We start from the raw sequence: 25,378 nt of genomic DNA, 5'->3' as shown, positions 1-25,378 counted from the left end.
GCTGGCAGGGATAGAAGGATTTCCTGCCCAAAATGTCTTCCACACATCTTCACCTTGATCCCTTGAGAGCAACGGAATCACTGAGGTTGGAAAAGCTCTCTAAGATGGTATCCAACCATTCCCTCAGCACTGCCAAGCCACCACTAACCCATGTCTTCAAGTGCCACGTCTACATGTTTATTTAAATCTCTCCAGGGATGGGGACTCCACCACTGCTCTGGCCAGCCAGTTCCAGTGCTTGACCTTTTAGGTGAAGAAATTGTTCCTAACACCCAACCTGAACCTGCCCTGGCACAACTGAGGTCATTTCCTCTTGTTACTTGGACTGTACGATGGGGCTGCCCTGACCCCTTCCATTCAGACAAACTGATTTTCCCAGCCCGTATCTTTGATGCTGCACTCCCAGATCCCACACACCTGGGAAGAGGGGGAGCAATCTCCTTCCCTGCACCCAACCAGCCAACAACCACCTTGGGAGCTGACCTGGTCCTGGGGTGGGATGAGCACACATGGCTGGTCCACCAACTAAAAACATCCTGTTCAGCAGAGCAGCTCACAGAGAATGGGCACAGATTGCTCTGGTTTGGAGTTTGGACACCTCCCTGCCACCCAGAGGGTGAGGGACGTGGCAAATGGAGCAGCCTCAGCAGGAGGAAGGGAAGCTGGCTATAAAACACACTCAACAGCAGTGGCAAATCCTCCCCAGCACTGCTGACACCCAAAAGGACATCGCTCTTGTCCTCCACCGCCTGGCCCACAGTCCTGTTTGCTGCTGCATTTATGTTCATGGCTTTGAGAAAACAACTCTGCTCACACCTCACCTTCCTGTGCAAGAACTCTGATTTTAAGCTACAGAATTTGGAGGATTTTGTAGTGCTGGGACCCTGGAAAAGTGGGTGACTTCTGGAAGTGCTCTCTGACGGTTACGAGTGACACTAGAGGGCATGAGCAAGACAACAAATGCCCTCGTCTGCCACCACTGAAAAGCTCAAGTGTTTATTACAGGGCCAACGAGCTCCTCTCAGTCTATCAGCAGAAGAGAAGGAAAGCAGACATGGGGGTTGTCCCTGGCTGGCAGGATGAGTGCCAGGGTGCCAAATCTCAGCACAGCCAAGCGAGGAACAAGTTTCTGAAGGTAATTCCTGAGTGCAAAGCTAATCCACCCCTGGCAGGAACAGGACATTTGTCTGGTTCACTGTTGTAGCCTCATTAAGACTTCTCCCAGCAGGGTCTCTGGCTGTATCTATCCATCACTGCCCTGTCACTTTATGGTCCGAATGGGACCTGTGTACCTGCTCTCCCCCTTCTCAGCTTATCTAACAACAGACCCTCCTTTGCCTCGGAACAGATTCCCTTCCAACAGGGTGGAAAACACAGGACCAAAGCTATGCTGGGCTTCCATTTGTCCACCAAACCCTGCCAAGCCAGTGGATCATACTCAGGTGGAACCATTTACCTCAGGGGTAGGGAAGGAGCCTGAGCCTCCCCGCAAGGAGCTGCTGGCACCTTTTGAAAGTCAGCTGCTTTCCTGTGTCCTTTGGAGTTCCCAGGCAGGCCCTGTGTCCACTGCAAAGACGTTGTGTAATCCCAAGGTTTTGCAACCATCACCTGACCCGGCTGCACAGTCGGGATTCCGGGTTTCACCCCATCCCACTGTGCTGGAGCAGCTCTGGCCTCCTGCCCACCTTCCCTCCCAACCCCAGCCAAGGCTGTCTTTACTCCTGGCACACTAAAGCTTGGCTTCAAGTGGCAGCTCAAGCTCTGCAGGGCAGGCTGAGAAAGCAGTGAGGGAGATGCAGTGGGTGGGAAGGAGCACACGAACATCACAGAATCCCAGAATGGTTTGGGTTGGAAGGGACCTTAAAAGCTCATCTCATTCCAACTCCTGCCATGGGCAGGGACACCTTCCATAGCCCAGGTTGCTCCAAGCCCCGTCTAACCTGGCCTTGGACACATCCAAGGATGGGGCAGCCACAACTTCCCTGGACAAACTTCCATCTTTTTGGGTGAGTTCATATCCTCAGATCACTCCAGACCCAGACTCATCACTTAGGATGCTGGAACCACTCTGGGATCACCACTACTGTGGTAAATCCAGCGTGACTCCCTCAGAGCACACCAGACTTGCCCTGTAAAGGCTGGAGAGCTCCAGCAACATCTCAGCAAGTCTTGGCCAATCCCTGTTGGAGCTGGAGATGAACCATTCCTGAACCAAACCTCAAAGCCTGGGTCTGGGTTGAGTCAAACTTAAGGACAGCACAAAGCAAACTGTCACATGACCTTCCCCACCCATATTTAACCCCTGTGTCCCCACAGTGTGACACCTAATTATGCCACAACACCAAGAGGAAGTTATCTCAGGCAAGATCACCACGTTATTCCTCAGAGAAAGTCTTTTCCCCATTCTGGCATCAGGAACAGGCAGTGCCTTTGCAGGGACAGGACTGGGAAGGCTGTGCCCTGCAGGGTTGTTGCTGGATTAAACCCCTGCCCAGACGAACACCTTCAAGTAAGAGGGAGAATTTAAAACTCATAACAACAGTAAAACCTAACCAAACAGTAAGGATCTGAGGGCTTTGCTTTGGAATAAAAGATTAATAGAGGTATTGATTGAGTCGAGGGGCTGGGACAAAGGCTGAAAGCTGTGTTTATTTTTTAGCATCTATCTGTGGACTCGCCGTGCTCGCGTCTGAGCAAATATTATGTTAAGGAAGTTTATGAACTCACACGTGAAGTGTGGCTGGGTCACCTCCAGCTCAGCCCAGCAGTTGCCTGAACGTGGTGCCTCCAAAATACACCTGCAGGAGTTCCAACAGCTTCACACACAGGACTAAACCACGGCTAGCAGGGGACGCTGGCGGGGAAGGAAGCGGCAGAGGCGGAGGAGGGACGCGCTTGTCAAGCACAAGACCAGGCAAAGTGCAGGGCCATTGATCCACAGGTGCTCCTGTCCCAGCACTGCTGCACACACCTCGTTTTGGGAGAATTTAGGGACAACCACAGCAGTGCAGCAGCTCAGGCACTGCTGAGTAATTCGGCCGCTGCCTCAGTTTTGGCACCTTGTGCCGGTACTTGGGGACCCCGTTGGGCAAGAGGTGTGGCACTGCTTCTGCTGAGAGCCAATCTGAGCATAGAGGAGCTCAGAGAAACACCAGGGGGGTTTGGGAAAGTGTCCTTCAAGACCTAATGCATCTTGCAGAGCTCCAGCTGCTGTCAGTAATCAGTTAACCTGCTGCACCCACCAGACCTCCCTGTGTCCAGATCCTGACGTGAGGAACCAGATCCCACCTGGAGCCATCTCCTCCCACTGCCGCCCCTGTTTGCAAAGTCTCCCAATCACAAGGAAACTGGCTCCAAAGTATAATCCTTGGAGAGGCTGAACAGACCAAGTGCAAATCTATTCACACAAATCACGGTTCTTTCCACCCTGCATCCTCGTTAAGCCCTTCCCATGTGGCTCGGTCTCCCTGCAGCGCAGGGACCCGGCTCTTGGAGGAGCTGAACATCACCCAACCCCACAGCAGCAGCAGCAGATGGGGATGGGATGGGCAGGATGTTCTGAGTCCATGGAGAAGCTGAGATTCTTCTGCTACATCCCCACATGCCTGCAGGAATGGACACCGCAGAGGGAGGGACCAGGGTGCTAGAGCAATAAACCCAGAGTTGTGTTCTCGTATCACTGTGGATTTGAAACACCACTTCAAAATAAAGCAGCTGTTACAGGAGATGGAAAAACCCAGCAGCCTTAAGTGACCATTTCAAAGCTTTCAGCTCTTTAATTGTGGCTTTCCACACGCTGATAGAGAAACCAGCGCCCTTGCCACAGGAAGCCTCTTCCCGAAGGGCTCTCTACACCCCTGATATCCAGGGAGATGCCGAGAGAGCATCTTGGAGAGAGACCTTCTGAACATCCCAAAGGGAAGGAGGATGTCCCAGCCCTGAAGGTGAGGTGGTGGCAGTCACCCAAGTGACAGTGAGGGAGCACAGTGACCACAGTGACTCTGGGGTGACCACAGCTCTCCAGAGGGAGTTGTCAGTGGAGCTCCTGACTCCTGCTGAGAGGATGCTTTGCTCCTCCTCTCCCAAGGGTGGCTCTTCAAAAACCAGTCAGAGCCACGCTACATCCTCACACAATACCAGTGATAAACCTCTTTGTGCTGTAGATGCAAGTGAATGCTTTCACATACCCTGAAGATGGCAGATTCCAGCCCTGTTTCCAAAAATTATGCCTGCATTCATGGTCCCGATCCCATTTCCTCCCAGTTAAGTCCCCAGTGCACTTTTGGACTTGCCTCAAGTCCCCCAACTCGCTTTTGGACACGAGGCATCAGCTCCCCGCTTGCTTTAGGAACTCCTGAAACGTGAACTGCAAATCTGCACGGAGCTACATGAAATACAAGGGGCTCCCTTCAATTAACACACATTTTTTGCTCTTACAGCTTGGCTGTTTTTCCCTCCACTCCATCTCCTGAGTCTTTAAAATCCCACAGGACTACAGAGAAAAAAAAAAACACCAACAAAACAACAAGGCAAGCAGGAAATAAAAAAGCAGGTGAGGAAACAGAAAAAAGTAAAAAAAAAAAAAAAAGGGAGTTTCCTATGGCCCACACGAGTTTAGCCCCCCAGCTGACCACGGCAAAGCAGCAATTCCTAGGTGGGATGGTGGTGGGGGAGGGAGGCGGGTACTCACTGGTGCTTGTGCTAGTGCCGATGGTGTTGATGGTGGTGGGGACGGAGGAGGAGGAGTAGAGGGGCAGGTGGCCGTTCTCGCACGCCAGGTTTTTGTCCTGCCAGCTGGAAGCGCTGACGCTTATCCCCGAGTCCCGAGAGTTCTGCCACCCGTTGAGCTTGTCGTCGGAGTTCTGTCTTTGGTGATAGTAGTGAGCCTGCCCGTAGTCCAGCGAGTCCGAGCGGCCCCGGCCCTGCCCGCCGAAGCCCCCCCCCGACGTGCGGTCCTCCAGGTGGTTGAGCCACATGGCCAGGGCGCTCCTGTCCTCCAGGGAGGTGGCGGGGTGGATCAGGGCGTAGGACAGCAGCTGCCTGCTCTCCTCGATGTGCTGGTTGTGCTCGATCGAGTGCGCCAGGATTTTGGGCAGCAGCTTCATGTACTCCACCTTCGCCTCGATGTTGCCGGGCTTCAGTAAAGGCAGGTGGGTTAGCAAGAGGGAAATCACTTTGTCCTTGGATTCCTGTTGCCACTGGTTGATGATTCCTGTTGGATGAATGGAGGGGGGGGGAGAGAAGAAAGGGAGATAATTGAGAGATTGGCAAACGGAGCTAATTAAGATATAAACAGAGCGTGGCAGGGTAAATCCAACACATGGGATTTCTGCACCCAAAGGGATGTCTGCATGTGTGATGCTCACATCCCAGGCCACGGGGGGTTACCACGCTCCAAAAACCATCATCATCATCATCATCATCATTCTATGAGGCTCTGAAAACAGCCTACGGTCCTACACGCCAGGTTCAAAGCCCATTACTCAGTGCAGATGGCCAAATGCTTCTCACAGATAAAGTTTCCATCTTGAATCGATGGTCTGAACACTTTCAGACCCTCTTCAGTACTAACCGTGTAGTTCAAGGCTCCAAAAACCACGGTCATGGCAAAGTGTGCACCACTGGATGCCCCAATTTACCCAAATGCTCTTGAAAATCACTAAAAAAGCCACACCACACTCAGCTCTATGGCCACACAACTCCACTGCTGTTACCCTAACTGCAGTCATGATTTGGTCCAATTTTTTCCATATTGCTGCAGATTACAGAAAAGACTAAACAAAAGCACTTGGTGGATAAAGCCACCCTTTCAGAAGTACTTGCTGGAAAAGGGAAAAGGTCAAGATTCAAACGAGATAACACAGGTTAGAGCCACAGAGGGAGAAAGGAAGAAGCATCCCAGCAGGAAAGCAATCACACAACCAGGGTGCTGGTCCATCCACCAGCCCCAAACGTAGGGAGGGAAGGGCTCAGCTGAAGCAGTCCCAGAGTTCTTGTTCCTCTCTTAGCTCACAGCAGATAGAAGAGGTCTTAGAAGACCAGACAAAAAAAGGCAAACACAGGGTTTAACTCTAAAAATATGCAGAAGGAAAAGCCAGGGAATTACAAACTGGTCACTTAACTCGAACTCCTGGAAAACTGATGGAACAAATAATGAAACAACCTATTTGTAAGCACTTAGAAGATAACAAGATGATAAGTGACTGCCGACACCCATTTGTCAGGAACAATTTAATTTCCTTCTGCGACACAGCAACCGGCCTGCGAATGGCTGGGGGAGCAGGCTGAGCTGTACATCTTGATATTCATTAGGTGCTGCTCACAGGGCTCCCTCAGCAGCACAGCAGAGAGAAACTGCTCTGATGTGGGACACAACTCATCCCAAAAACCGCAGGGAGGGAGCCGGTGGCGGTGATTCGCCGTCAGAACGGGAGGATGTGCCGAGCAAGGAGACACCGCCCAGCACCTCATCAGCGATGGGGGTGATGTGGAAAATGTGCTCAGTGTGCAGGCACAGTCACATGAAGCTGGACATGAAGAACTGCCTTCTACAGGGTAGGATGGCCTACGACACTGTGAAATCTCCGTCACCAGAGGTTCTTCTGAAGAGCTTTTATACAAACTCCCACCCAAGGACAGCTCAGGATCTACCCAGACCACCTGAGTGACACTGCCCAGCCCCAGGACAGCCTCTATTCCAGTGCTGACCAAACCCCTTCAACCTCTCAGCCCCTGCAGCAGGCTGTGCCAAAGGATACCACACCTGAACCATCTCCCTCTGCTTGCTTTAAACCCACTGCCCAAAACTGCACCAAGTGCCATGCTGAGAGCTCATGTCAATAAAAAAAACCTCCAAAACTTTACGTTCTCCCTCCCTGCCTGCTGTCTCCTATCCACTCTGCGTGGGAAGCTGCTCTGAATCACTGATTATCCCTAAATACTCCACGTGGTTTTGAGACAGGGTACCTGAACCCCACACCAGTGAAATGGCTGTCCACCTGTGGGATCACTATCATAGAATATCCCAAGTTGGAGGGGACCCACAAGGATCACTGAGCCCAACTCCTGGCCCTGCACAGGATATCCCCAAGGATCAATCCCACCATGTGCCTGAGAGTCTTGTCAAAACAAGGCACTTCCCTGGATTAAGGGTTGCTGTTGGGAAGACCCAGGAGTTTAGCCTGATGATCCCTGTCAACTCCCAGCTCAGGATATTCCATGATTGTGTGACTCCATACGACCCATGCTGCTGGCCAGCAGCTGACCCACCCCTCCCACCCCCCCAGCACCCCCTGACCCAGAAGGGGGCTCTTACAATAGGGCCTTTTCCCAGTTAGGACCAAACCCTGCAGTCAGTCCCCGGGCACAACAGAGGTGCCGAGCAGCGCTCACCCCTCCAGCTCTGCCTTCCCAGCTCCAAGGTGTGCAACCACTTTAACAGGAAGCCACTAGATGGCTTGCTGGAAACGCCAGCAGCTCTCACTGGAACTTTCTGCAGTGGTATTCACTTCTCCACAGACCTACCCCTCCTCCAGAGCCACTTCCCGAGCCAGCCGACAGCGGGGCCCGGGATGTCTCGTGCCGACAGGAGCACGGGACACGACGTGGCACAGCTCTGGAGGAGAAGGAACTGCTTTGCTGCAGCAGAAGTGACTTTTTGCTACTCTGGGTGTGCTCCCGTGCCCGTGGGAACGCTGTGGGTTTGTTTTGGTGGTAAAAAAAATGGGATTTGGGAAAGCAAAGCTCAGACTAAGAGAAGCTGTAAAACACACAGTGTAGCGGGACTCAAGGTCCACCAGAGCACCTCCATATTTTCCATGTGTTGGGATTAATTTGATTCATCTGCACCCTCTCTCTCCCTTGGCCAGTGGGTGGGTTGAAAAAGTGTCCTATTTTCTCCCACCGTGCTGCAGGGAGGGATGTCACCCATCCCCTTATCACCCCACTGGGGTAGTCTGGCGGTGCTTCCAGGCTGGCACAGCCAAACCCAACCCTGGCACCAGCCGGGGTTCTGCAGCAGCTGGGATACACCGAGAAACCAAAGATCATTAAAAACAGGCCTGCAGTGCACTGCTCAAAGAAGTCAGTGCCACTTGTACGGAGGAGCCAAACACAGGCAGAGGAAGCAGAGTCCGGTGTGCAGGAGAGCAGGAGGAGGGTGAGGAGGATGGGGGAGGCAGGTGGCCATGGCTGGACTCCTTTTCCTTGCACGGGAGAGGGCTGAGCGTGAAGGTCACCACTGGAAAAACGCAGGATGGTGCCAGAGCTGCTTCCTTGGAACCTTGTCTTGGAGGTCCGAGTTTAAACCACAGCCCCAAAAGATGGAGCACTGACCCAAAAGCCTGGGGCTGCTGAGGGACCAGGTGCTCCTCCCTGCCCCAGCCTGGGCAGGAGCTGCTCTTCCTCTCAGCCAGCAGCAGGATGTGCACAATTAGACAAAAATGGGAAATAATTAGATCCGAAAGAGGTTTGGCTCTCTCCGAGATGGGGCGGAAGGTCAGGCTTAATCCCATCTGCCAGAAAACAGAGGGATCTGGAGAGGGTGGCGCAGGAGGGAGAAAGCTGGAGCTGCCTGTGGGCAGGGGGACAGCGGCTGGTGACCCCCTCAGGCCTCTCTCCACCCTCTCCCTGAACACAGGAGCCCCTGTTTCGGCTCCCTACCTGCTCCCACGCCCTCCTGGCCATCTGGGACATCCCACCCTTTACTGCCAGAACGAGCGCTCTGGGTCAGCCACGATGAGGATGTGTCCTGGTTTTGGGGTCCCACATCCCAGGGTTTGACATGATACCCCTGGTGGGTCACACTAATCACTTTAGAGCCTCATTAGTTCCCCTGGGTGCTGCTTTCAGGAATGCCTGGTGCTTCCCATCGCAAGGATTTTGGTGCTCTATGGAATGGCACAACTACTGGTATTTGCAACAGGCAAATCTGAGCCCAAAGAGAGCCCCAAAAGTCAGAAACTCCTCCCAGCTGCCTTGAAACTCCCCAAAATCCCTGTCCTGCCTGTTGCTGTCACTGAACTGAAATGAACTAAAGTAACAACTGACCATGAGCACTGCAAGGAGCCAGCTCCCATCCCAGCCCTGTACTGGGAAGGGAAGGGAGTTGCTGGTGCCTCCAGAGCAAAAAATCCCAACTTTCATTATGGGGCATTTTTGAGTGAGAAGCTGAATGAGGGGGGATGTGAAAGAACCTTCCACTGCAGGATTACTTAACCAACAGGATTTTGCTGGTAGACAGCCCAGCTGATGCGTGTGCAGAGAGCCTGTGGATAAATCCAGCTCCAAATATAGCCGGGTCCCGCTTCCAAGGCTGAAACTTGTGCTCGTGCTATGAATAGGACCAACACTATCCCCAAAACTGGGGCTTCCTGACTGGGGAAAGAGGTGGTGTTTGCCAATTTATTAAGCTCTCGTGGGATTTCTCTCGTCACAAATCTGCTTAATCACTGCTGGATCCCAGCAAACTGCTGACTGCCTCCACATCCAATGGTGATGGATCCACCTCTAACCCTGCAGTGCACAGGAGACCTTCCTGCCTTCACTCTGAACCTGCTTCCTGAGGGATGGCTGGGTTACTTCAACCACCAGCAAGGCATGTGGAGCTCCTGAAGTCGTTGATGGTGTACCAGGATGGCTGCCCCTGAATCCCTGGAAGTGTCCAAGGCCGGCTTGGACAAGGCTTGGAGCAACCTGGGCTAGTGGAAGGTATCCCTGCCCATGGCAGGGGGTTGGAATGAGATGATCCTTAATGTCCCTTCCAACTGAAACCATCCCAGGATTCCACAATTACACTGACTGGGGTTTTGACAAAGCAGGCAAAATGAATGATGTGCAGTTTATGAGCTCATAATCAACAGTGTTGATTAACACTGAGAGAGTTTCAAAAATCGCCCAAGGATTTTCCAAGTGACAAAGAGGACATTCACACAGCAGGCTTGGTATCAATTGCTCCTCAATGCTAAGTCAGTGCATTTAAGGGCTCCATTTGTCAGCAATTTGCTCTTAAATTGCTGGTTTATTATGCCCTTGTTTTCAGTTTAACAAAGTTTTCCAGAAAAAGTTCTCAAAAGCCTATTCAGATAATTTGTCCAAGCAAGTAATAACGAAGAGATAGAACCACAGAGCCATTAAGGTTGGAAAAGACCTCTAAGTTCACTGAGTCCAACCATTAATCAGATGCTCAGATCTGAAGGGCACACTCCAAGCACCTTCCCAGCTGGGCTGAGAGCAACAGCACTCTCAGATGTGTTCAGGGAGAAAAACTAGGAGTTTGGACTAAATATTTAGGCTGAGATCCCTGATCTTGCCAAGTGACAAAGTGTAGCATTAGGGATTGGAGGAACTGGGTGCTCCTGGACGGCAACCAAGCGTTCCCAGGGATGGATGACCCCGAGGTTTTCGTTTTCGTGTCTCGGACGGCCAACAAGCAAACCAGAAATCCAACTGGTGCTTAGGCAGCTGGAACCTGCTTCAAGTGAGCCTGAAACTGGTGGCCACAGAGCAAGTGATGGCTATTTCTGGGTCTGCAGGAAGGTTTTACAAGAGGCTTCCTCAGCAACCAGAAGAGGCTCCCATTGTTCGCCGTTTCCTGGATTACCAGAGCGGCACCAGCTCCGGGCGATGGGCAGAGCTGCTTAGAGGCACCCACTTCTTTTGTCAGAGGCAGAAAAACCAGCACTTGGACTCCTCCTGCCTGTGTAGAGACCCAGCAGCACATCACTACCCACCAGTTTTTCCACATATCCACAGGAGATGCTGCACTTCCACCAAAATCGCCCAAATCTGCGGTGACCGAGGTCATCGCCCGCCAGCCCTGGGATCTCACCCCCATTCCAGCTGCCTGGGTGCCTCCACCAGGGAAAAAGGGGTCAGGAAAGCTGACCCTGCACAGGATCACAGCCCAACACCTCAGCTTGGCCTCAACATCCTCTCCCAGTGAACAGCCACCAAGAGACAAACCTCAACCCTATGTTTACAAGCTGCTTGTTCCAGTGGCTCCCAAGCACTCGCCTTCGTTTCCAGTTGGATTCACCCATTTTAAGATTGAATTTGTCTGGCTTTAGATTCTGAACTAGGTGGTCTTTAAGGTCCTTTCTGACCCAAACCTTTTCAGTGATTTCATGAGTGGGGTGGAGAGACCACACCCCACCTCACAGGGGTGGTTTGCAGCAAAGTTAAAGCAAAAGAGCAAAAAATGAAGAGATTTCACCCACAAATCTGAATTTGCACCGAGTGTATCGACCAAGGGCGGGTTGCTGCTGGTCCCAGCCTTCCCACAACTGGATTTACTGGTCTGTGAGATGGTCCAGCTCCCCACAATCCATCACACAAATCCTGCCTCCAGCAGTGCTGTAGATGTGAAGCTCTGCCCTGGCTCCTGCTGCAGCAGCTCGACTGAAGGTGAACCACGGAGTGTTTCCAGCCAAAGGGATTTAAATTCCTATTTGCAGTAATTAGCACCTGCACAGCAGCCCAGTCACAAATACTTTGTTTGGGCCAATTTACATCATTCTCTTCGTAAATCAGCCCCACTCAAAAGGCCAGCATTAAGGAAAACAAAGGGAGAAAACCCTGTTGGAAACTCTCTGTACCCCATCCAGAGCACATCAATACCCTCGGCTGTTAAACCTGGCAGCCTTCTCTCTCCACCAGAGGCCAAACTACCAGAATTCCAGCATGTGCCTCCTCGTTATTGCTACTGAGGCTAATTAAAAGGAAAAAAAAATGCCAGTGATAAAGGCTATTGCAGACCTGCCAACTGCACGAGGCAGAGAGACGAGCTGACGCTGCAGTGCTGGTCAACCTGAATCCTGCTCCTCCCGTCACCAAGACGGATGCAAAACCACGGATAACGCAGGGAAGGAGGCACCAGCGATGCTTCCAAGCACCTCTATTGTCCCACCAACTTCCCCCTGCTCGGCCCAACAGGTCTGAGTTTATAATTTCAGCCTGTGCCAGCGCTGACCTCAGCACGGGGCGGGGGGATCTAATCCCACGCGTCTGAAGGCAGCGGGAGCTGTGCCAAACCCCATCGTGCCCGCTGGATCCGGCACCCCTGGCTGCCTGGCACCTCCTGTGAGGGAGAGGCCAGCCCTGCATCGTGGGAACAGTTCCCTCACAGGCCCCCAAAGCCGCTCAGCCCGGCGGATAACGCGGGATTTTGCAGAGGAAAAGCCAAGAAAAGCTTGCAGTTGGCCTTTTGCTGTCACTCCCTCCCATGCAGGTCTAAGAGCCTGACCTGCGGGGAAATTTGGGAAGCAGTGGAGAAGCTCTTTCCCTGGAACAAGCCTTGGCTTGGAGCTGGGAACAACCAGAGGACCTGTAAACAAGCCCTGCACACCAGGAGGGCTTGGAAACAGCGACTGGTGGGAATCAGGGCTCTGTACTCCTCCTGGAGCACCCAGCCCAACAGCTGGGAACCTCCAGGTCCAAGGTGCTCAGTGCTATCCCAGCCTCCTCAGGAGATGAGGATATAAAAGGGCAAGCATTCCCCTTTCCCTGTCTGGTCGCTTTCCCGCTCGGATTTAAGCGCAGACGACCTCTCTCTGAAGGACAGATGGACTCTCTGTCCATCACACCCAGGAGGGGAGGACACACAGACAGCAATCTGCGCCTTGCAACACCCAAGGCACGTGCCCCATCTCCCTTCTCCAGCGCTCGCATCCCAGCCTGCATCCCGCCTCCGTCACGGTGCCAAGGAGCACCAGCACTCGATGGAAAACTTGCCAGCGGTGCTCTGCAACCTCCGGGTTCACATGGTGCTGGCTCTCCTCCGTGTTCCCAGCAGACACATCACACTCTCAGAGGCTAAAAATACATCAAGTGCTTTCCTAGTGTTTCTTTTCCACCCGAGCCGCTGCTGCAGGGAAGCTCCGAGCAGGAGGGGAGGTGAGCAGAGTGGATACAGGGAAGAGAGGCCAGGAAAATGGAGCACTAGGCACAGCATGCCCAGCAAAATGAGGTGGCTGGGGAAGTCCCTGCTGCAGACAACGCTGGTTCCTTGGAAAAACAAAGGCAAGAGCCACAGCCATTTCTGGTTATAGAGAAGGATTTAAGGACAGGCTGGATGGGGCTTGGAGCAACCTGGTCTATGGAAGGCGTCCCTGTCCATGGCAGGGGGTTGGAATGAGGTCATCTTTAAGGTCCCTTCCAACCCAGACCATTCTGGGATTCTATGATTCAGCACTGACAGGAGCACAGAAGAATTCAGGAAGGAGCATCTTCTCCAACTTTAGTGACCGAGATTAAGAAGCTCCTCGTAAATTAACTACAGAGTGTCCCTCTAATTTGTTAAATGGAACAGTGAGAATTTAACCACCAAAACCAATTCTGTCCCAAAGACACAGCCTTTTTGCAACTGCTCCCAGCATCCCCCAGTGTGCAGTGGGCAAGTCCTTCACTACCCACTGCCAGGGTATCTCGAAGGCACTCCATTTTTGAAGAACAAAATCCCAGAATGGTTTGGGGTTGGAAGGGACCTTAAAGACCATCTCCTTCCAACCCCCTTCCACAGGCAGGGACACCTTCCACTAGCCCAGGTTGCTCCAAGCCTCGTCCAACCTGGCCTTGAACACTTCCAGGGATGGGGCAGCCACAGCTTCCCTGTGTAAGTCTTTCAACCATTTCTTCCAACTCCAAAGCCAGGTTAAGGAGATGCAACCATATGGCAAACAACTTCTGGGGGAAAAACACCCCAAACAAACCCCCTCCCCCCAAAAAACCCCTCGTGGGGGATGAGACATGGGCCCTACTCGAGTTGTTGCCCTTTTCAAGCCAGTTCTCCCTGGGTAGCAAGTTCAGCTGTTTCTTGCTGGCAGCTCCCTCTCCATCAAGCTCTCCAAAGCAACAGCACCTCCAACAAGTGTTAGCAGTAATTGGGAACTTCAGCACTGAACCCAGGCTCAAAGACAACCCCCAAACAGACCACAGGATCATTTAGGTCAGAAAAGACCTCTGGGATCACTGAGTCCAACCTGTGACCCATCCACACCCAGCCCAGTGCCATGTCCAGTCACTCCTTGGACACCCCCAGGTGTCCCCAGGACTCCACCACCTCCCTGGGCAGCCCCTTCCACGAAGAAATGCTTCCTGAATCCTGGGATCCTCTCATCCCATCCCCCCAAACAGGCTGATGAACCCTCCCCAGCAGACAGAGCAGGGCAGGGAGCTCAGCGCTCTCCATCCAATCTGCAAACTCACAGTGGGAGCAGATCCCCATTATTCTGGCCAGGCACAGAACCAATGGGGAGACCCCTCACCAAAACATCCCTTAATTCCCTCGGAGAGCCACAAGGACAGAAGAGCCCAGTCCCACTGCGAGCAGAAATAAATAAGATTTTCATATTTTTGCCGCTATTTTCCCCCCCCTGCCTCCCCGAGCTTGCCAGAGCTCCAGTCATTAGCAGGCTGTTTGTACAAACCCAGATGTATTTTTAGCACCGGAGAATCGCATGGCACAATCATTAAGGAGCTTCTGCAGACAGCAACAAGAGCAGGGATTTTTCCTTCTCTAAATTGGCTCCAGCCACCACGGTTTTCAGCCCAAAGCAGACTTTCAGGAAATTCAGAAGGAGCGGGGAGCCTTTTTCCATGACATATTTAATACCGAGCTGAAGAACACTCGATTTTCACACTGTGCATCCGATGGGAGGTTTTATGGATTTGTTTTCCAGGCTGTACCGTTGCACACTTTTGCTATGGATCATAATACCCTGTATTATCACAACACTCCCTAGCAACAGGACTTTAATTTAGTGCAGAGGATTTCCAGTGCTGAGAGCATTTCACTGACTCAGAGCAAAGATGACACGCTGGGAAACCTTATCAAAAGCCCCACGGGTGCCAAGGGAACCTACACTGCATGAATGATGGTGTTCCATCTCCCCAGCGCAGCGTGGCCAGCACTGGCACAGAGAACACCTTGGGAAAGAGGAATTTGCTGCACTGATCTCACAAGCCACAGTCCAGCCGGCGTGGAGTGATGTCTGCATTGATGGGAGTGGTGAAGAAGAGTGAAAATCCAACGAGTTCTGTCTGCCTGCTCAGTCATAAAAATGTGGGAAGTGGTTCAGCGTCAGAAATAAGAGCTCAGAGCCAGATGGGGCATGAGCAAGGATGGGATCCCACCTCCTGCTTTCCACCCAGAGGCCAGGAGGAGGACAGACATTGGGCAGACAACCTCCTGTGAGAGCTGTCCTGAAGAGTGAAGCCAACCTGACCCCAGACAAGGGCACACAGTGTTGGTTTCCTTTACCTGCTGGAGCCCACAGACTCCTGGGCATCCCAGGCATGCTGCTCCCAAGCCAAAGAAGGGGAGGACAGACTTTGGGAAGCGCAGGAAACAGTGCCAGAACACAGAGGTGCAAAAAAACCCCCATCGATGCTGAGGTGAGGTGATCCTTCATCTCTGCCCAGCGGGGCAGCAGAGCAGGAGGAAGCAGGAGCACCATCTGTGGGTGGGTGGAGGAAGGATACTGTGGCAGAAACGACTCCAAAGCCCCGTCCCTCCTGGACAGCGGAGCGGAGGGGAATCCATCAGCCCTCGTGCAGGCAACGGGGAGACAGAAATATCAGAGCAGCCGCGCCAGGTCCGAGGGACAAAGATATCCCGACGAGATCCTGGGTCAAGTGGCTTTTGCTGGCTGCTGTGCAAAGCCAGAGGAGCTCAGCCTGGCCTGCAGGGGCAGCCGGGCCCACAGCAGTGGGATGGGCCTGCAGGGATTAAAGCCACAATTAAACAGGGGCATGAAGATTCCTTCTGGGAGTCCCCTCAATCCTGGGAGCCCACGGGCTCAGCCCCAGCAAAACTCTGCTGGTTTTGCTGCGTCTGGGACCCGGGGAACAGGTGGGAAATGAGTTCACTGCCTGCTTTCACTTACACTGGGGTTATGAAGCTCACATGCCTCTGCACGCCCTCGAATCCAGACTTTCAGTGGGATTTCCTAGGGTGCAGGAAGCCAAAGGAGTAAAACACGCGACTTCTGTACCTCTTCTTTGAGCCTAATCCATGAAAACACCCTAGCCTTTCAGAGAGGAGACTACAGGCACAACCACAAGCAGGGAGGAAACACTCCTCTGATTTCTTGATTTCAACTGCAAAATGCCTTTTAGCAAAAGCTCAGTTGAAATGCAGATGAGTTTCTTCAAAGGCTAAAAAACCCCCATATATATATATATATAAAAAATTATCTGAATGTCATAACGGTGTTGCCTAAAATGGATGAAGGATTTAGAAGGGGGAAAAATAATACTAAAAATAAGTTATGAAGGGTATGTAAGGTATTGATATACAGCACATGGCTGAAACTGTTAATCATTGAACAGATTCCAGTATAAAAATAAAGAGACTGAAGCTGCACATAATGGAGGAGTTGCTCTATTTATAAACTTCTCTGTGCAAAGGGCAGCGAGGGCTGGGATGAGCCGGCAGAGGAGGAAGAGGGACGCTGCTACAGAGCCCACATTTGAGGGAAAATACAGCAGGGTTTTGTGTTTTTTTTTTTTTTTTTTTATTATTATTATTTTTTTAAGCATTGTCAACAAAATCCAACCGGGTTGTCCAGGAGCCTGTGTGCCCCAGCCATGTGAGCAGCATTTCCAGCCCTGGCATGTGACAGCTCTCCCAATTTAGCCAGTAACTGACTCCCTCTGACCTGTAATAACACCGCTCCCAAATTAGAGCCCTCAATTTGACTTGGCTCTGCTCCTTCCCTCCCAGCGACATAAAGCATCCTTTTTTCTCCCCCCTCTCTCTCCCTGAACATTCCTAATCCCGTCCTCTCACACTGCCAACTCAAACTCCCATTTTGCCTTTTCCCATTTTTTTCTGGGAGGGAGGGTTGAAGGGGGTGCAGGCAGCAAAAGGGCAGGGATAAAGCCCGGTGGAAAAACACCGAGAGACAAAAAAAACACCCCAAACCACCACCAACAAAATCAAACAAAAATTCCAAGTTGGTGACATTCAGCTGGAAAAGCTCAGTGACTCACATGCAAATAAAATCTGCCCCAACTCACTGCTGCATGACGCAGGCCACTGGCTCCGGCATGAGAAAAGGGCCGGGATGAAATCATCCACAATTAACCGGGAGCTTGGAAGGCTGCAAAAAGCAGCTCCCCCGGCTTTGACAGGGAACACAAAGGAAGGAAGTTCAGCCGAGTGAGAACATCCCCCTTTTTTTCCCCCCTCCTTTCCACCGACACCTCTCCCCATCAGTCATTCCCGAACGCCGGCCGGCTCCTCCGGCAGAGCCGCTCGCTGCCAGCTTTTAATGGGCTTTCCTGGAAGACTCACTCAAAAGTAAAAGAAAAATAAGGGTGGCTACGTAGCGAGGCAAACCTCCCCACACACCCTGCCCCCAGCCAGTGGCTCCTTCCAGAGGTTTCTGAGATACTGGAGAATTGACACTCTGGAGCGAATCCAGTCCCTCCTCGAATCCTACCCCTTCAGCACGGCCCTCCCCTGGGGTTGTGCCACGGACCAGCTCTCTGGCCTCCTCCAGGATAAAAACAGTATCATGAGGGGGAAAAATAAACTCAAAAAGGTCATTTTAACCTGGATCAGGAATCAAAGCATGGCTCTGCAAAAGGCTTTTGGTGCTCCACCTGAGAAGGGAAAACAAACCGGGAACCAAGTGCTGGCCTCTCTGTACACCCCAAAAATGCTGCTCTGGGAATCATCTGGTGAGCACCTCCCCCCTGCTCTGCTCTGGTGAGATCCCACCTGGAGTTTGGTGTCCAGCTCTGGGGACCCCATAACATCAGAAGGATACTGGAGCGAGTCCAGAGGAGGCCATGGAGATGCTCCAAGGGCTGGAGCACCTCTGCTATGGAGAAAGTCTGTGAGAGCTGGGGTTGCTCAGCCTGGAGAAGGCTCTGGGGACATCTTAGAGCCCCTTCCAGTGCCTAAAGGGGCTCCCAGAGATCTGGAGAGGGACTCTGGACAAGGGCCTGGAGTGACAGGACAAGGGGGAATGGATTTCCACTGCCAGAGGGCAGGGTGAGATGGGATATTGGGAAAGAATTCCTGGCTGTGAGGGTGGGGAGGCCCTGGCACAGGTTGCCCAGAGAAGCTGTGGCTGCCCCTGGATCCCTGGAAGTGTCCAAGGCCAGGCTGGACAGGGCTTGGAACAATCTGGGATAGTGGAAGGCATCTCTGCCCATGGCAGGGGGTTGGAAGGAGATGGGCCTTAAGGTCCCTTCCAACCCAAAAGCGGTCTGTGATTCCATGATCCATCCAGGATGCAGGAGGACAGCACCCCAAGCATCCAGAGTGGTCACCACCTCACCTCAGGTGGGACAACACCAGGAGAGACCAGGTGCCCAGCTGCACAGTTACTGGGAAAGTGGGGACTGAGGTGCCATGTCCCTGGGATTAACCACAGTGCCGTGCTTCTGGAAGATCCCAGCCCAAACCAAAGGCTCCTCAGCATTCCCTCAGTGGCTGCAGGAGCAGGGTGTGAACAGGTCCATAAAAGGGAACTGGGACACACGAGCCTCCTGCCAGCGAGCCTACATTTGCTCCGGAGGAATCTGCACCTCCTGGGGGGGGGGAAAAACCCCTATAAAAATAATATCTGGAGGTCTGCAAGTGGGGAAAGGCTGTGACAGCCTGCAGGACCCGCCTGCGCCCAGGCCATCTGGTCACCCACCCCTGGTGACACTGCCCTCCCCTCGCCACCAGATGCTAATTCCTTTCATCCTGCCTGGCCCTCCGCTGGGGTAATTTTAGGCCTGTGAATAGGCCCATCTGCCTTTGAGATGCTCGTTTATTTTTGGCTAAGCCCCCCCCCCTTTCACCACTCACTCCCTCCTGAAGGGAAGCCCAAAGCAGGCGCTGTTGGGAATGGGGTGTTCCTCGTGGTCCTTGTCTGGTCCTCTCATCGCCAGGAATTAAGGAGCTGTCTGCAGGATGCTCTGAGCTGCTGTCCCTCCTCAGACTGGGGGTGTCACTGCCCTCAGAATTTACTCAGCAAAATTTAACAGGGCCAAAGCAAAGCCTTAAACAAACCTGTTCCTATCCTGGGATGCTGGGGGCTGCTCCCAGCAGACATGGAAACAGTGAAAATGAAAGTAAACGCTGGGACTGCACCAGCCAGTAATGCACTTTCCACGTATGGAGAGGAAACGTGATGCCTGGAGGAAAAAGTAGTTTTAAGGGAGGTTTTGCTTTTCCACACGTCTAAGTGCCATGAATGAAAATCACTGTCACGATTATGGTAAATAATAATTAGCAAAATACTGCATAAAAATGCTTAAAACCCCCTCGTGCCCAGAGAACACCCCTATGGAGGAGCCTCCCCTTGCTGCACACACCCCACAGGCTGAGGAGCAAGAGCCTGTTAATGCTGCCAAGCTCCTCACAGGGAGAACACAATCAGGACTTCAAAAGAAGAAAATTTCTGTGCAGGGCTGGAGGTGTTAAATTCAAGCCCTGGCTTTGGCTGGCCTCAACTCCGCCCTGCAGGAGTCTGGGGAAACACCTGGTTGCTCATTGCTTCAGATTTTCTGCAGTAAATGAAAGAAAAAGTAATTTAGTGGATCTGATCAGATCTCAAGATTTGACAAGATTTCCTCCCTGGGTAAAAACTGACCCATTTTGCTTCGGCATTAAGGTACGGGGAGCAGAAAACCACAATAGCTTGGCTGTGAATTGAGGACAAGCAGCTACGCCCCCACACTGGGAGATGCAGAAATCCCAGGAGGATTCAGGGGATGCAGAAATCCCTCCCTTCCCCTTTCTGCCGCTCACACCCCCCCCAGAGCAAAGCACTTGACCAAAGCCAGCGATGAGTCACCGCGAGGAGGAGACTTTCTAATTTCACCCTCTTTGATCCTGCCCCGAAGTGCCCACGTCAAAGAGGAGGGAGGGGAGAGCCGGGGCTGAGTCAGGGAGAACGGAGGAAAATCTGTGCATCTACAACACAGACACTCAAAGCAAAGTGAAACTCCTCTTTTTTTGGAACCACCCCCCCTCCTCCCAAACAAAAGTGACTGGAAGAGCTGGCTCTCCCCAGTCTGTAGCAGTGGCACTCAGCTGACTCCCTGTGTCTTTCCCAGCTGCACAGGAACTCATAAAGGCAGGAACACGGGGTTAAAACACACCTTTCCCCGGGAAACTCACCTTTCCCTGGGGAATTCACTACATTCCAGCCCTGCCCGCAGCAGCTGGCTTCTCCTTCCTTTACAACCAGCCCCACATTTTGTTTCTCGTGTACCCACGAATCAAAACAAAGGACGACGTTTGTTCCCTCAGAACGACACCGCTGTTCGCCCAGATTTTACCCCACAACAACACCCCAGGAGCTGCAAGGATTCCTTGGAAGGGAGGGGGCTAAAACAGTGTGACAGCACTGCAGCCACAGCTCTGTCACCAGCAAGGTTTCCACGATGCTCTTTCCACCGAGAACACGTGACAGGGTCAGCGTGGTGGACACTGAAGTTAAAGGACAAAGAAGAACACTGCTCCTTGCAATTCCACTGGTTGGATGGTTTGGCTGTGCCTGGTTCCTGATGCCCACCAAAGGCCCCAAAATTACGTTGAGGAGCCCAACTCCTGTCCCAGCTCTGAGCAGTGATGAGTTTGACACTTCTTAGTGACTGAAACAGGAAAAGCTTTCACCACTAATCCAAGTTTTCACTGAAACCAAAATCATCCTCCTCCCCTTGCCTGGCTAAAATGTCCATTTCCAGCTAGGAAAAAAAACCAAGAATAATTTGAGATGTCTTTTTCTTGACCAAATTCTGTGATTTTTTGGGAAGAAACTTCCAACATAATGAAAACCCGGTATTTTTGTGGAGGGAGTGGGAGGAACAGACCTCCCTGCAAAGGAAAACTCCCTTCCCTGCACCTTTTTTCCCCCTGAAGAGCAGCAGACATGTTGCAATAACCCACAGGAAGGATTCAACCCTCACCACTCACAAGTGATGAACAGGAGAAGCAACAGGATTTCGGGAAGCTGCTGACCTCTCTCTTATTCTCCAGGTTACTCACAGGAGCCTCAGGTGGCTCTGAGCCAATCCACGGAGACACAGCAGTAAAGGTGCAGAAATCCACTGAATCAGGAGAGATGCACAACACTCAGAGGGGTCCAACAGCCTGATCAGTTCAGGGCAGACCAAACTCTAAAGAACAAATGCCTCTTCAACACTGACAGGCCTGGGACATCGATCACCTCCCGAGGGAGCTTATCCCAGTGTTTGATCACAACTTGGTAAAGGAATCACAGAATTGTAGAATCGTAGAATCTGGTTGGAAGGGACCTTAAAGATCATCTCATTCCACCCCTTGCCACGGGCAGGGACACCTTCCACTATCCCAGGTTGCTCCAACCTGGCCTTGAACACTTCCAGGGATGGGGCAGCCACAGCTTCTCTGGGCAACCTATGCCAGGGCCTGCCCACCCTCATTACGAAGAAATTTTTCCCAATATCTAATCCAAATCTCCCCTCTTTCAAGCCATTACTCCTTGTCCTTCCAACTGAAATAATCTGTTCTGCTCTAGGCTATTCTATTCTATCCTATCCTGTTGCATTCCATTCCATCCTCATGCAATCCCATACAGCTGGGCTCTGCTGCAGGCAAGTCTATCCTGGAGAACAGACCAGATTGCTGAATATCTCCAGCAATTCAGACTCTGCCTGGAGAGGTTCAAACCAGAGAAAGGCTTTACTGTGTCATGATACAGCAACAGCATCATCCCACTGATCAATCACTACATCTGCAGCCTCCAGCTCGGGGGAGATCTGCTCTATATCCCAGTTCCCCACTGGAAAGTGAAGCTCCCAGCCCAAAGGGATTCCAGCAACTGCTCACACGCTCCAGGTTTCCAACTCTCTTTGTGTGGCGTGAAGGGAAACTTCAGGGTGGGTTTTACACAGCTCTGAGTTACCCTCTGCCTCCTCCAGCTTCCCATCGTGCCTCCTCCTGGTACCAGGAAGAGAAATGCCATAACCAGAGGGGAATTGCAGGATGCAGCTCTCCAGCAATCCCTTAAAGACAGGCACTCACACAAGTAATGCCTGCAAAGCTCCTCCTCTGGGCTACTTCACAAGCAGCAACACAGCAAGAGACTTGTTAAAGGCAGAAAATTGGACACCAGGAACAAATTCCCAGCCCTGCCGCTTTCCCCAGTCCCTCTGCTGCTGTGGAACATGCTCATGTGGGCACTGGACAACAACAAGCTGCCACTCTCAACGCGAAGCAGCGTGACAAGAAAAGCCTCAAAACGAGCACTGAGAGGTTTTCTATGGGAGCACAGCAGGAGGGCATGTTATTCCCAGAGATGCCTCTCCATGAGACGATGACAATCAGTTCAGAGGACCAGCTCACAGCGGCACAGCGAGGGGGTGGGGAAGGGGGTGAGAAGCCCTGGTTTCCCACTCCCACCACCTACCACGGGGAAATACTGGGAACCAGATTTTGGGGGGGGAGATCAGAGATGCAGTGAATTCCTGGCTTGATAAAGCCACCAGTGTGAGGCCACGCTCAGCTTTCAGACCTCATAATGGCCAGCACTGTCTGCAGGAGGGAGTTATTTTGGGGTGAAACCTGATCGGCTCTCGGGGCAGCGGCACAGAGGCCGGGGGAGAAGTGTCTCCCTGCTTTCCCTGGGATGCAGCTGCCAGGACCTGCCTGACCCGCAGTGCTGGCACCACCCAGCCCCTCTCCCACACCCTCTGTGTCACACGGTGTCTGCCCATGTCACTGGTGCCAACCTGGACGGGATCAGGATGCTGAACACGAGACAGAGTGGAGGAGAATACAACAGAATAGAATATTATTTATTTTCTGCTGGGATCCCAGAGGACTTTCACCTCCTGAATAATTTCCTAACATCCTTTCCCCTCTGCTACTCTGAGGCACAAGCAGTGAGGACTCCTGCTCACAGGAGCTGACAGGGATGGATTGATCTCACTTTGTCTGTGCTCAGTGAACTAACACCTGCAAAAGCCACGGAGCTGCAAGGTTGGAGCTCAGCAGCATCTCCTTCATCCTTGGCCCACCTCTCCTCTACTTCAAGCACTTTGACAGGAGTTTACAACTTTCAAATGCTGGGGGAAAACAAAGCGACCCAGCCTCTGAGAACACTTCTACCATCTCCTTTTGTTTGAGGCATTTCCTGGGTAAACCCATGAAGTCAGAGATACCCAACAGTCCCGTGGTCCTGTGCAAAGTTTGTATTAAAGGATGCTTTTCTTCTCTCCTGCTCTTAAAATAAAATGCCAGTTGCTCCAGCCTGGTTAAGCCACCACCCTGCAATGCAGTGACTTCCAGCTCTCCCATCATTGGGGATTACCAGGCTACAGATCCACGGCCTCACCATCCAAACCCAGTTTCCTGGATACTTCCACCACCAGCCTCTAAACTCTGTTGAGGTCTGGACTTCACGGGCTGCTGGTTTTAATATTTTTGGATACTGAAAGCAAGGCGAGTTCCCTGCGAGTTCCAGCCATTTTCTTTAACCCTTTTTTTTTCAGAGGGAATATTTTCCATGATGTTGTGGAAGAAATACAAGTGTGGGAAGGCACAAAGGTGGCTCTGGGACACAGCTGGGTCCTCCCATCCCTGACTCTCAGCACACAAGTTCTAACAGACTGATGGGGCTGCCTGACAAACACTGTTGCTTCCAACCTCTCCTCATGTAGAAGACCAAGTGAAGTTACTTTTCATTACATGGATATGTCTATTATCAACATAATTTATGGCCTGGCATTATTCAGGGAGATTAATGAAGCCTCCTTGCTCCTAAAGATAAAACCTCTTTCCAAATCCTTCCCATGCACGTATTGCTTGCTCAGAGTTCCTGCATTATTCATCAGCAACATCAGGGCACTCCTGCAGTGCCTTTTTCATTGCAGTGCCCTCCACAGTGGGCTGTTCCAGCTGGGATGGGGAGACCCAGACCCAGCTCCTTCTCCCAGACAGGGCAGTTTAAGTCCTCTGGGATTCTCCAGGTGAACGGGACCAAGACATCTCTACACTGTTCCTCCCCAGCCTTTCACAGTGGAGTTTACCTTCCAGCTTCCTCCTGAAGGAATTTTCTGAGCAAAACCAAGAGGAACATCAAGCTGATGCTGGTGATGACAAATGTGGCTGATGGATGCAACCTGACCCCCTGCCACGCTGCAACACCTCAGGCTGGCTCCTGGTCCTTTTCTGACCGCGGATCGATGCGATCCAGAAAGCCCTGAATGGTTTGAACCTCCCAGTGCAAAACACCTCCCACCTCACAGAGTGAAGACCCACAACAGCTCTTGACATCCAAGTGCCAGGAGAGCAGGGCTGTCCTTGGGAGCTCTTGATCCTGCAGCACCTTCAGAATCATTTAGGTTGAAAAGATCCCTAAGGTTGAGTCCAACCATTAACAAGGCCACCACTGACCCGTGTCCCCCAGGTGCCACATCCACACAGCTTTAAATCCCTCCAGGAATGGAGACTCCAGCACTGCCCTGGGCAGCCTGTTCCAATGTCTGACCTTTTCCACAGCCTGGGCATCCTGCCAGGCAAATCTCCCCAAAGTTCTACGAGAAGCCAAGGCTGCTGCACGAGCAGCAGCAGCATCTGATCAGCCAGTGCATGACACCGAGGAAGGACGTGTTTGTCACCTCTTCCTGGCCTGTTTCACAAGCTTTGTGGCTACTGCCATGCCCTGGGCACCTTCACACCTCACAGGGGTGAGGCCTTCAAGGGAAAGCAAAAAAAACCCAAGCTCTCTGGCGAGGTGGTTGCAGGCAGCTACAGGAATATCAACGCTGTGGGCACCAACTCCCATGAAACTTCAGCACCAACAGGCACAAACTCACCCAAGAGCCAACAACAGGAAAGTCAGCCTTGCTGCAGATCTGAAGCAGAGCCCTAGTGCTGTAAGGTCCTAAAAAACATTCACCTTGTGACAGTGCTGTGCCCAATGAGCCAATGTGGGAAGACAGGACCCACCTGACTGACTGCTAATTCAGGAATGTCCAAGCCAAGCCCACCAGGCCAGTGTTCCTCTCTCAGTGCAGAACACACAGAACCCAGCCCTGGTCACAGCCCTGCAGAGCTCTGGAGATCTGGAGCTGGGTGACACTGCCTTGCATTGCCCAAAACCAGGCTCTGGTGCAACGCTGGTCGCACCAAGAGAAACCCACCACCAGCATCACTCCACCTCGGAAAATCCTATCACCTGCACGTTCAGAGCTGAAGGAAACCCCTGGTGCTGGCAGAGGAACAGGAACAGGCAGGGAAGGAGGCAGCAAATACCTCTGTCACTTTATGAAAACACACAGATCCTCAGCAACCAGCATTTGGGAACTTGCTTTTGATCTCAGGTTATGCCTGTAGCGTCTCTTTGATGAAACCTGTATTCCATAAACAAATCCTAGCCCAGGGGAGGAA

At 52.2% G+C, this 25,378-nt stretch overlaps 2 protein-coding genes across 8 annotated transcripts in view; both read right to left on the bottom strand.

Moving 5' to 3' along the window:
• SAMD4A (sterile alpha motif domain containing 4A) overlaps positions 1–25,378 on the bottom strand; it is a 93,646-nt gene that overhangs the window by 29,915 nt on the left and 38,353 nt on the right. For all 7 annotated transcript variants that reach the window (XR_007631599.1, XM_050336925.1, XM_050336926.1 and 4 more), the window contains one exon: positions 4,691–5,212. Coding sequence is in view for 6 of the 7 variants with exons in the window: in XM_050336925.1 (XP_050192882.1) it covers positions 4,691–5,212 (522 nt within the window). In the remaining variant the exon portion in view is untranslated. The remainder of the gene's footprint in view (positions 1–4,690; positions 5,213–25,378) is intronic.
• Positions 1–25,378, bottom strand: part of LGALS3 (galectin 3) — a 173,460-nt gene that overhangs the window by 143,462 nt on the left and 4,620 nt on the right. The window lies entirely within an intron of this gene.

This window comes from Myiozetetes cayanensis, unplaced genomic scaffold (genome assembly GCF_022539395.1).
Source record: "Myiozetetes cayanensis isolate MyiCay16 unplaced genomic scaffold, myiCay2020 scf6-25, whole genome shotgun sequence".
NCBI classification, from domain to species: Eukaryota; Metazoa; Chordata; class Aves; order Passeriformes; family Tyrannidae; genus Myiozetetes; species Myiozetetes cayanensis.
This window is presented reverse-complemented; position numbering and strand designations above follow the sequence as displayed.